The sequence below is a fragment of the Dromaius novaehollandiae genome, chromosome 14 (assembly GCF_036370855.1).
Source record: "Dromaius novaehollandiae isolate bDroNov1 chromosome 14, bDroNov1.hap1, whole genome shotgun sequence".
Classification (NCBI taxonomy): Eukaryota; Metazoa; Chordata; class Aves; order Casuariiformes; family Dromaiidae; genus Dromaius; species Dromaius novaehollandiae.
The window spans coordinates 9,039,957-9,052,121 of record NC_088111.1 but is presented as its reverse complement, the minus strand read 5'-3'; the positions used below and the strand labels follow the sequence as shown (position 1 = coordinate 9,052,121).

At 36.9% G+C, this 12,165-nt stretch overlaps 1 protein-coding gene across 1 annotated transcript; it reads left to right on the top strand.

The window, feature by feature from the left end:
- Positions 1-29: 29 nt before the first annotated feature.
- Positions 30-11,949, top strand: LOC112992879 (cytochrome b-c1 complex subunit 2, mitochondrial). The gene is made up of 14 exons (XM_026116163.2): positions 30-169; positions 1,310-1,402; positions 1,526-1,675; positions 3,080-3,144; positions 4,166-4,222; positions 4,599-4,723; positions 5,929-6,026; positions 6,458-6,515; positions 6,684-6,779; positions 7,826-8,025; positions 8,306-8,386; positions 8,959-9,035; positions 10,705-10,858; positions 11,703-11,949. The coding sequence occupies exons 1-14, from the start codon at positions 134-136 to the stop codon at positions 11,784-11,786; spliced, it is 1,374 nt and encodes a 457-aa protein (XP_025971948.2). The 5' UTR covers positions 30-133; the 3' UTR covers positions 11,787-11,949.
- The last annotated feature ends 216 nt before the right edge of the window (positions 11,950-12,165 follow it).

Sequence of the window (12,165 nt, the reverse complement as noted above, 5' to 3'; positions counted from 1 at the left end):
CGAGCAGTAAAGTTTTGTCATTGGATTGCTAGAAAGTCTGAACGGCGCGGGGTGCGCTGGGAAGGCAGAGTCTTCCTCCGCTGTAGCCATCTTGTTGTTCTCCCGAGGACTCCGCGGAGGGGGAGCGGGGAGGATGAAGGGCTTCCCGGCCGTCGCGAGCTCCCTCTCGGTACGCGTCGCCGCGGGGGGGTCGTGCTCTCCGGAGAGGAGGGGGAGGTGGCTTGGCCGAGAAAGCCGTTGCGCGGCTCTGCCCTCAGCCGCCTGTGGCGTGGCGGTGCCCTTGGGAAGCCGGGAGGCGGCCGGGCCGGGCCGGGCGCTCCGGGGAGGCCCGCTGAGGCGGCCCGCGGCTGGGGGCGCCTCGCCAGTAGGACGAGGAAGCGCTTCCCAGTTGCGGTGTTTTTCGAGGTCAATTTTAGACAGCTGCTACTAATCCGTAAGTAAGAAGGCTTGGAGGTTAAATTAGACGTCTCGCCAAATTCGGGGGGGAGGAATTTTCCCTAGGTTTAAGCTATGTGGAACAGAGTCTGTAGCAAAACAAGAGAAATGATATGTCATTGGTACCTCTGCTGTTGAGGATATTAGTATTTCTGTTGCTCAGTTCTTAGTTTGAGGTGTAAGGGAATTTCTTATATGAAATCAAGAGGAATAAATAAGTAGATTTTACAAATATAAAAAGCTTCCAATAAGGGTGGAGGGGAATAGCATTTCAGGCTTGAAATCAACAATATTTGTTTTCCAGGGAAATCACAAGAGTATTCTGAAGGGAAGGCTCTAATGTTGCTGACCTTTTCAGTTTGAAGGCCTACTTCTGATTGTTACGTTGCGCTTCTGGGACTTGCATATGTAGCTTCTTTCTGAGCAGTGGTCAGTGTAGATAAGTCAGTATTCTGACAGCTGACTCTGTAGGAGTTGAACTGCCTGCACCAAATAAATAAGAAAAATATCTTCAAAGTTGTGTTCTGTATACGTTGATTAGTATAGCTGTTTTTTCATTTAATTGCTATAGAGTGATGCTACAGGCTATATAGTATCAGCAGAGATTGCCAGTACACAACAGAAAAGGAAGAACAAAGCTTTCTTACAGTGGTAGCTCTTGAACTTCCAAAGACCTCGTGTAAGTCACTGAGTGAGTTTCAACAGGGATATGGAAATGATCAGAGGAACTACAAGGGACTTATTATTTTTGTTCCGGGGCTTGAAGTCATTCATTCTATTTCTACTTTAAAATCAGTTGTTCTTTAGTATGTAATAGGACATGTTATGAACTAATTCAGAAGATCCATTTTCTTTGTTACGCTTTCTCTTCTAGAAGAGACTTTACTCACTTAAAATAGCTCCTAAAGTTGCAGCCTCAGCAAAAGTAGAACGAGTGAAATTATCTCCAGAGGCACAGGATCTTGAGGTCAGTATGAATATTTGGAGGCGGTGGGGGTCCTCTTTTGTTTTTCGTAACTCAGGAAAAAAAAGCAGAACAGTGACAGTACTAACAGTGGATCACTAAACCATATTTTTATTCTTGATACAGATTACAAAATTACCAAATGGCTTAGTTGTTGCTTCTCTGGAAAACTTTTCTCCAGCTTCAAGAATTGGTGTGTTCATTAAAGCAGGCAGCAGATATGAAACTACTAGTAACTTGGGAACTGCACACTTGCTTCGTCTTGCATCTAATTTGGTAGGTGTTTATTCTCCTTGTTACTATTTTGACAGATGAAATGCTGGAAGGTTCCCGACTGTAAAAAGAAGCAATAAATAAAATTTAATTTAAGAGATCTGATAAAGCGAATAACAATGTACATTGATTCTTGAATACCCAGCTAAAATGCAAGAGAAATGACATAACTTCCTGGAACACAAACGTTCATATTTACTTAGAATCGTGCTGTCTAGCACTGTCTTAAACTATATACTTAAATTTTTATTTTTATATATATATATAAGAATTTAAAAACTGTGTGCATAATATATATTATGTAAGCTGCAGTAAAAGATAATTCAAATGGTTAATATGAGCTCTTTTTTTTCCGGAATATTTTTGAATATCTTTTCTTACTACTGTAATCAAGATATTATAAGCTCCCTTTTTCCCTTCCTATCTTACGGCTAGTTGCAGTCCTATAGGAGGCTGTGGGGGCAGATACATTTCAGCAGGTTCAAAAAAGGATTAGACAAATTTATTGACAACAGGTCCACAAACACTTGCTAAAAGGAATAGGTAGGAATGTACCTTCTAAAATCTCTGATACAGCTATTATAGGTGCTGCAGGAATACCAGTGGATGGGTGGTGGGAGGCTGTTCTGTTGTCATTGTCAGATAAAGAATATTGGGCTAGGCAGCCTGTTGATTTGACCCACTGTGGTGGTTTCTCTTGTTCCTGTTTATCTGGCTGTTACTGTAGATGTAAACACAGCCTCTCTTGCATACTGGCCAGGCACGCATACTGTGATGATTAGAGGCTCTACAGGCATGTCTTTGCTGTTATATGTGTTCAATCCACTTCAGTTTCAGGCAGAAAAAAATATATATCCCAGCTGCTTATTACCTCCTTCCCAAGTGCTGCTGGAAGTTACTTTCCCCAGAGAGCTGTCAGCGTAATAGTACGTGTAGGCATTCCTTGTCCTGGTTGTGTCAAGCTTATCTACTGTCAAGAATCCTATTAAATGTTCAAGCAAACCTGGATCATTCTCAGAGAATGGGGCTGAGGAATGACTGTGTGAGCAGTCACGCTGGCAGGTCGGAGAGGATGATCAACATGAGGGGGAGCAGCGATGCAGTGAGTGAGCTGGCTGTGCTCATTGCAGTCTGAACAACAAGCACGATAACTTCTGTTGGCCTCTTTGCCTTAACATTTTAAGAAGTCTTATGTATTGGGGGTTTATTTCATTTGATACGAACAATGCGTCTTCAAAATCCTGAGGGGTTTTTTCTTCTCTATGTTTTAATGAATGTGACTTCTATATAAATGAATAGACAATGTTTCAACTTTGCTTAAGCACTGAACAACCACAGGCAAATCTGTTCTTAAAGTAATTAAGATTTTATGTAGCCTTTTGGGTTTTTTTCATCTTCTTTTAATAGACTACTAAAGGAGCATCTTCTTTCAAGATTACTCGTGGCATTGAAGCTGTTGGAGGTAGCCTGAGGTTTGTAACTACACAAATAATCTGTTTTGGTGAGATGCAAACAAGCTATATGACAAAAGAAAACTTAAAACAATAAGCGTTACAATATGTAGGTGGATAAGTTCAATACAGTAATGGTCCTTCTGAATGGTGCACATTGACAAAGAACGTCTTTTGTACATACGTTTCATTTTCTTCAAGTTCAAGAGTGCATACATGATTTCTATTTTAAAAATACCTCTTAGTTAAGGAAATATAAATGTTGTGTACCTGGAAGAAATAGGATTTTAACAGAGAGCTTGATGTTCTTCCAGCCTTTTCAGTCTTCAAAATTAAACTCCCTGAAGTCTGTAGATTTTTTTTCCAATATTTTCATCTTTGGTGAATAGATAACACTCATCTTACGGCAGTGTTGGGAGCAACATGGGCAGTGTCTGGCTTCTGTGATTTCACTGGTTGAAGCCTAAAAAAACAAGCCTCAGAAACATAAGAAAGGGATCTCGCTATGCGTGCTTTGTTGCAATGTATCTTAAAACTGTTCAGTAACATTGTTTTATATAGAATTTAGTTAAAAGCAGTGTTTTAAGTAACTTAAAACTATCCTTTTTGTTCTCATTAAACAAAGGACCTTTGAAGCAAGTGGAAAGGACAGACTATGTTGTCTACTCAAAAAGAATAATTTCTAAATTGCCTTGTTTGCTACTTAGACGCATTTTTTTATTCAAGTTTTACTATTCATCCTTATTTGTTGTTTTACCTTGAATTATCAGGGTATCTTAAATTCTAATGATTACAAGATGTGTATTATTACCAAAATTTTTAAGGTATGAGTTTTATGTATATCTGTTTCTGCTATTAGCACTGTGCATGTTAAAAGTGCTAATATATCGCTCCTTTGAACAGTCATCTTGAACAGATTTAAGGTTAACCAGATGTTCTAGTCAGTATCTTGCTGAAGATTTCAAACAGTGGGGAACGTGTTAAAATCCACTTCCTCCTGTGTTCTCTGCTGAAATGGGTTTTATATTTTTTTCTCATTCAGTGTGTACTCAACAAGAGAGAAAATGACTTACTCTGTTGAATGCCTGCGTGACTATGTGTAAGTATCCAGACGTACTGTGAACTGAATTACTGCATGTTTTCTATCAAGCTAGTCCGTAGTAAAATTACAGAGACCTATCATTTTAAAGGGTAGGAGTAACACTAATTTTGATGTCTATATAATGAAATCAATAAATTACCATATTAATATGCAGCTTCTGTATTCATTTCCTGAGCATATGGATGCCACAGAGCTGAAGTTGAACTCTCACACTCTGTATGGTAGTGCTAATACCTACTCTGACTCCAGTAATAGATTTTGTTGTTAATGTGTTTGGTTATGGATTGGTTTGAATTGCTTTTCACTTTAAAACAAACATATGCTGCTACTTTTTTTTTTTTTTTTAAATCTCTTTGTGACTTTTTTCATCTAGTGATACAGTAATGGAGTACCTCCTTAATGTCACTACAGCTCCAGAGTTCAGACCATGGGAAGTAACTGATCTTCAGCCACAATTAAAAGTTGACAAAGCAATTGCATTTGAGAACCCACAAGTTGGTAAGTGTATTTTCTGATCCGCTGTGTTGTCTTCATGGGAGTTTACTTCAAAATGCAAAACTCTGGAAAAAGTAGAGGATTTTTTGTAATGCAGTCAGATGTAAACAGTGTTCTGTAAAAGGCTTGAGTTTGAATGACTGCGTCGTATTTTGATATAAAAACTGTATGTATTTTCATTACCTTGAAAATGCATTCCAGATTTAGGTTTAAATTTAGGCTAGTGAGTTAAAAAAAAATGCAAACAAATCTTTAGCTAAACTGAGCCTGTTCCAGTAGAGCTGCCTTACTTGAGATTTAATCATCCAAGTTCACCAGGTAATTCTGCGCAATAAACGTTTTTTGTACTACTCCATTGCTCTGAAGTATGCTCACTTTTGTAACCCATTAAAGGTGACAACACAATGTTGGAATTTGGAAAATGGCTTGTAATATATTTGGCTTATATTGAAGTAATACTGTTTTAGAAATTTGTATTATTGTTTCAAACTTGTATCAAATGTAGGGTAATTTCTTAGTAATTTAATATTTTTAGTTAAAATCATGTATTCAGAAACAACTATAAAGAGAAGAATGTCAGCTTTTTCTTGAGGAAATGGTATGTATGAACAAATAAAAGGGATGTATCAAACAGTAAGTACAATGCTATGGAATACAAGAAAAATGTAATGAGAAGGGAATTCAAGACATTAGAATCCTTCATCTGAATACAGAGGTGCACAAGACATCATACAAAACTACAAATAATATTAAAAAGATAAATGATCTGTTCTTTCTTCTTCAGCTCAAGAACAAGGGATGCCTACAGTGAAGAACATGAATCTGAAACTAATTTAGAGTTTGATTTTTGTTGTTCTTGTTTTTTACTACTCCCCTTTCCCCCACACTCACAACATTGCTGGCATATGTAGTGTGCTGTTGAGGTTTAAAGGGCTTGAGCAGGTTATTCAGAATTTTTATAAGTTACAAAACAGTAGAAACCCTCAGGCCAGGTTCTGTTGCCTAAGCATTTGGATTAAACTTTCATGCGTATTGGATTATTCCAGACCTGCTTTTGCAGATTTTGCAGCTGACTGCTTTAAAATGGACCACAGCTCTGTTTCAGTAGGGTACTCTGTTTCAGTAGGGTAGCATTTAGTTTCATTCATACTCTTCATTAAAAGTAGCTATTATGTTAATCATCATCACTGACCCTTTGTTCCTCTTAGGAGTTCTGGAAAACTTGCATGCTGCGGCTTATAAGAATGCTCTGTCAAACCCCTTATATTGTCCAGATTATAAAATTGGAAAAATTACCTCTGAGCAGGTAGGATTCTTTAATTTCTGTTACAAATCTGTTCTTCAAGTTTCTTTACCAAGGATACATGTCAAGGAAATGAATTTAGGAAATAGTATCTATTATGTTACTAGTCTGGTGCTAAAATAATTTGTTTCCCTAAGGTATCAGTTTTCAGAATAAAATTCACATTCACATTTAGAAAGGCTGTTACCATCTGTAGTTTTCTGTTCATAGTAAGGCTGTCAGGGAAATGCAAGCGTTCATATATAGAGGGGTTCTATAACTGTCACTGAAGAATGTGTAAAATGCTGTTCTATAGACAGTTCCTTCTGGAAGCGTTAGGATTTGATGCATCAAGATTTACAAGGTCTGAACAGTGGATGCAGCAATGACAGAAGTACACTTGCCATTTTTGTTCTTTATTCAAAATACCCTAAAATGTGAATTTACTGTTGCAGCTTCACCATTTTGTACAGAACAATTTTACAAGTGCGAGAATGGCGCTTGTAGGAATAGGTATGTATGTTCTTTAATGCACATTGCAATTCATAAAGGAAAACTACTGTAGAAATTTGAGTTAACTGTAGAAGTAAAATGTTAAGGTGCCTTTAAAATTTATTTTTATATAACTGCTATAGCTTTCCAAAACCATTACATTCTTTGGGATAAACTACTGTATTGCAGGTGTGAAGCACTCTGACCTAAAGCAAGTTGCAGAGCAGTTTCTGAATATCAGAAGTGGAGCTGGTTCTTCTGGTGCAAAGGCTATCTATAGAGGAGGTAAGCATATTTCTTACATTCATTCTGAATGACTGATTTTCTGATCATTATAGCTATAGTATTGTTCAAAGATGGAACTGAAAACTATGCAATTATACTACGTGTGGTGTGTGGGAAGGGTATCTTCTATCTAAATAAGCAGAGGATGAGAGAAAGCAAATTCCCTTTTGTCTTCCCCCACCATGAAAAGTTCTGGGATAAAACTGAAAACTGAACCCGTATCTCCTGCAAAGCTTTAACTGCAAGATCATTTATTCCATAAAGTGATAAACAAGCTGGCATACAGCTTTTCCTGGCATTTTTGGAAAGATTCCCTTAAGAATTGGAGGAGATGGGGAATAAACTAAGGATTATCTAGAAGTGGTGGAAGGCTTTCTTTTGGGGAAGATCTGTTGACTGTGTTAAGTCTTTCATAAAAGACAAAGCAATGCTTAGCTTTTTCAAAGCAGTATTTTGCATTAATACTAAAGTCTTTTAGTTGGGGTATCAGACTACTCTGTAAACAGGGGAAAATTGTATAAAGTTTCCAACATTTGATATTTGACTGGAATAACTTCAGGTTTTTTAAAACAGAACAGACATTTTTATGAACAAAAGTTATGCTGCTTTTCTGAATATTTGTTATCTGGAGCCTCACTGAGTTTTATGAGCGCATACTATGTGTGGTTTTGGATCAGATTCAAGTAAGGCATAACAACATATTTGGGGTTTTCTGCTTACAAGCATTTTTTTTTGAATGTAAAGAACTTTTTAAGGCTCTTTTCAAAGAGTGTTTTTAAAAAAGGATTAGTAAAAAATATTTATGAATGCCCTCTTAGGACTGTCAGTATAAAGGAGAGCTAATGGTTAGGAAGCTAGCATATGACCTGCAGCTTACTGACGGCTTCTTGCTGTCTTCTGAGTGGACATGCGATCAGTTCGCACCACCAGGCTTTTCCTTCATGAAATCATTCCTTGCTAGAAATGCTTCCTTTTCATACCTGTGAAGGTATAGTAGTTTTTAACTGAACACTGCTTTACTCTTTATTCTGCTATTATATTTTTAGGAGAAATCAGAGAACAGAATGCTGATAGCCTTGTCCATGCTGCTATTGTAGCAGAAGGAGCTGCTGTTGGAAGTACAGAAGCAAATGCGTTCAGTGTCCTTCAGCACGTTTTAGGTGCTGGACCCCTTATCAAGAGGGGAAGCAATGTTACCAGCAAACTCTCCCAGGGTATTGCTAAAGCAACTACCCAGCCATTTGATGTAAGTTGAAAGGATTTTTGCATTTCATGTTTTAAGTAAAATACATCCTATCCTTTGAAAGGTTAGTATTTCCAGCTAGAATCTTTATTAGTTCATTCTTTTACAAATTAAAAAGTATTTCACAAAAGGCCTTCCAACCTGATTTGTTTTCCTTTGCAAAGATGGAATCTAGCTTCCTGAATTCCAGCATTTCAGATCCTAATAGTAATTATTTTCCTGTGCTTGATACTGAGTTGTTATGATACTTGAAACATAGCTGATAATGATGTTTGTTTTGCAGGCTTCCGCATTTAATGTTAATTACTCTGATTCTGGGCTCTTTGGCGTTTATACCATATCTCAGGCCCCAAATGCTGCAGAGGTGAGTTTCTGATTAGAATTTAAGTATTAAATTTCTATTAATACTAATAACATTACTCTCAAGTGTTTTGATTTGTGATAGCGTCTGACTGATCTAAAAAGTCAATTAATCTGGTTTCTTGCATAAGAAGGTTGCATGTTCAGTTATGACTTAACTCCATTAGCTGGGAATGAGATTTGCTTTCTGGGAGGCTCACACAATTGCCCAGTGTGAACTTGAGCTAGTAAAATACCTTGAATTGTTCACTGTAAGGCTTTACATGTGTAAGCCTAAATAGATTATGAGGCATGTATTGTCTTTTGAAGCTGGCAAAACTGATTACTCTCATGAAAGAGTGAGACTGTACAAATCAACATGGTTTTAAAATCTAAGTCAACATTGCTTTTTATTGCACATTGGTATTTGTTATAGTGTTTTTAGTTTTGTTCTGAAGATGCTTAGTGTTGGGGTCAGGGTAGTAACCCTAACACTGTCAACCACTTTCTAAAATGGTTGTTCTAGTCAGATAATAGAAATAACATGTTGGAATTTTTAATGCTGGAAGAAATTTAAAATGATTTAATTTTCCTCAGGTCATTAAGGCTGCTTTGAACCAGATAAAGGCAGTTGCTCAGGGCACCATCACAGATGCCGATGTCACAAAGGCAAAGTAAGTGGGTAAAGAGGAGAGCTGTCTAGTGTGTTATAAAGAGAAGCTACTTAACATGTAGCTACTTGTCAAGCACTTACACTATTCTGTACAGCATACCTTATAGCAGTCCTGTAATTATTTCTGTTGAGAAGTGCTAACTATCCTGTTCTAAAACTAAAACCCTATCAGTACTCTCATAAAGCTACATTGACTCTCTGCTAGCACTAATTCCTAATAGAAGCTTGTTAAATGAGTGTGAATGTTTTATAACTGTTTCTATGTAAGAAATTGGTAAGCATCGGCAGATGCTGTTTTAATCATGCTCAGTAATGCTGAGATTTATTTAAATTAGAATACTAAATTGCATTATTTAGGTAATTCCCTTTGTGGGTCACACTGCAGCAATTCCCAAAACAGTCATTTAAACAACCTTACTCTTCTGCATCTTCAAAGAACAGTAATAATGAGGGTCTGCAAATGTAAAGCACTGAATTAGTGATACTACATCCAATGCTCTAAATACATGCCCCAAGAGTATTTTGAGATAGGGAAAATTACTGTGCCATTAGAGATGCAGTAATATGAACAAAGTTTGAGAGTTCCTGATTTACAGTGTTATGCACATAAGTGAGATGGTACTTTATCCTCAAGCAGTGTCAAACTGCACTGAATGTCTAAAGCTGTAGTTGCACAACACAGCAATATTGTACAAGTTCACTCAAGAATTAAAATATTAAGACTGTTGCATGTATAATGCATTTATAAGACGACAGGTAAAGCTTGATTGCACAAAACATGATAACCTAAATATGATTGGTTGCGCCTTAGTCATTAGTAGCTAAGTGCTGAAATATCTGCCTTTATATTTGGCATTATTAGTTTTCTAAAAAAGGACCTCCTTAGTATTAGGGAGTTACACACAATGCTGTGCATTTTTTTTCTTCCTTTCTGGTATGACTTCTTTTTTTCACACAACTTCTATATTGTCCTGTAGTGACAAGACAAAAAAAAAAGATCAGTGATACCTGCACAGTGATTTGCAGTCTTGCAATTCAGTCAAAAATACCAAACTACTTAAACAAGGTTCTGTAGAATATGATTTCAATTAAACCATTTTCTACCATTTCAGCTTTTTAAAAATAGAAGCACTAGCTTTTAGAAATAAAACTTTCATGTGTAGCAGCGAGACTGCCTGAAATGGAACAAAATTATGGTATAAACCTGCCATCTTCTAAAAGACATCAAACTATTGTAAAAGGAACCTAACTACTTATGTTCATTGCTTCTTCGTACCTTACAATAAAATTGCTCTGCATTAATCTGTTCTTGATGAGAAACTGGAATCAATTTTAAAACTAATTCTTGAGCATATGCAGAATTGATTATTTTGTCTAATTCCTGAAATACTTGCATTAGTTACTTCAAATACAAACAAGTTTTGAGCTAGAGGTCTTCTGACCATGTGGGGTGGCTGATTGTTCCAAAGCAGTAGGTGTTTCAACTACCCTGTCCCTTTCCTAACCACAGAACTCTTCTATACTTGAAAAGGAAAACCTCTCAGGAGAAGAATCTTGAAAACATAAAAGGCACTAAAACCTTCTTGCACTTGCACTTACGTGGGGGCGGAGGGAATAGGTAATAACAGAACTTACATGCTCAGTCATTCTTAATGCTTTTTTGATGGCAGAAATCAGCTGAAAGCCACCTATTTGATGTCAGTGGAGACCGCAGAGGGATTATTGAATGAAATTGGCTCTGAGTCACTGGTTTCTGGCACACACACATCGCCATCTGACGTTGCTCAAAAGATCGACTCTGTAACCGCTACTGACGTTGTGAATGTAAGTATGTGTCAGCATCCACAGGTGTTCCTTAATCACTGTGTAAGTTTTTTTTAATACTAAACTGATGCTCACTTGTGTGCATTTATAAACATGCATATATACATCTTTAAAAAAGCAGTAACTTATCTATAAATCCTAGCTGGCTATTTTTTGAGGCTCGTTTACTTTATTAACAGAAGACCCTTTATATCCAGTACATTGCAGAACTAGCGTAGCAGAGCATACCTGAAATTCTCTTCTATATCAACTAAATTTACCAAAACTACCAACTGATATTCATGAAAACTTGGTATTAGTTCCAGTGCAATCACTTCTAATACAGGCTTTTAGGATTCCTGAGTCTAGACTATTTGGTCTGCATACTAAAACAATTAGGCTTTCATTGATAAGTTGACATAAGTCTTGCTTTTTAAAATTATCTTATTGCTTATACATGAAGCAGATTTCACCCAGAAACCCATCAGAAAGAAATTCTAAGATAGTAAACTTGGTTTTTCTTTTCACAATAGTCACTTATTTGTGTTGTAGTAGCAACTAGCAGCAGCATTAGTAGTAAGGAGATAGACACTGTATCTCGTGAATACCATTTCCAAAGAGTTTATGCCTTTCACCTCTGACTGTCATGCTGCCATGCCTGTTTAGGCTATACAGTAATGAGCTGGAGTAGCAGCAAATCAGTTTAGACAGCAAAATTAAAATTGTTGACTTGATGACCTACTACAGTCGTGTTGCTCTGGAGGTTTTTTTTTTTTAGTAACTTGAGGCAGAGGCTATGAGCAGCAAGATAAGCTCTGTTGTGGTGAATATTTTCTTATATCCAATCTTTCTGATTTATTTTCAGGCTGCAAAGAAGTTTGTCAATGGGAAGAAATCAATGGCAGCTAGCGGGGATTTGGGAAATACTCCTTTTCTTGATGAGTTGTAAAAACAAAGCTGCGAGGCAGATTCAAAATGGACCTGAGCTATAAGTCACCTGTGTTCTAAATAAATTGCTACTAACTTGTTATTTATGAATTCAGTTCTTTCAGAAAATTAATCTGGAGTAATTGTGGGCTTGCACACATCAAATAAAGTGCTGAGTTCACATATTTTGTGTTGAGTCTTTTCCACTGAAAATGGTATGTAAACTCTGAAAATGGTATGTAATTCTGGCTCTGTACATTGAAGATAAAACTACAGTAAGAAAATGATATAGATTTAGCTGATATGAAAAGAAGGAATATCAAAAATGATCCTTATGATGCAGATAAAACTTGTAATTGCTGATAGTTCTCCATGTATTCTTGTATATTCAAGAAAAACTC

Coding starts and splice junctions, on each gene's coding strand:
- LOC112992879 (XM_026116163.2), top strand. CDS start 134: ATGAAGGGCTTCCCGGCCGTCGCGAGCTCCCTCTCG. Junction 4,223..4,598: donor GAATGCCTGCGTGACTATGT/GTAAGTATCCAG, acceptor TTTTTCATCTAG/TGATACAGTAATGGAGTACC. Junction 10,859..11,702: donor CCGCTACTGACGTTGTGAAT/GTAAGTATGTGT, acceptor ATTTATTTTCAG/GCTGCAAAGAAGTTTGTCAA.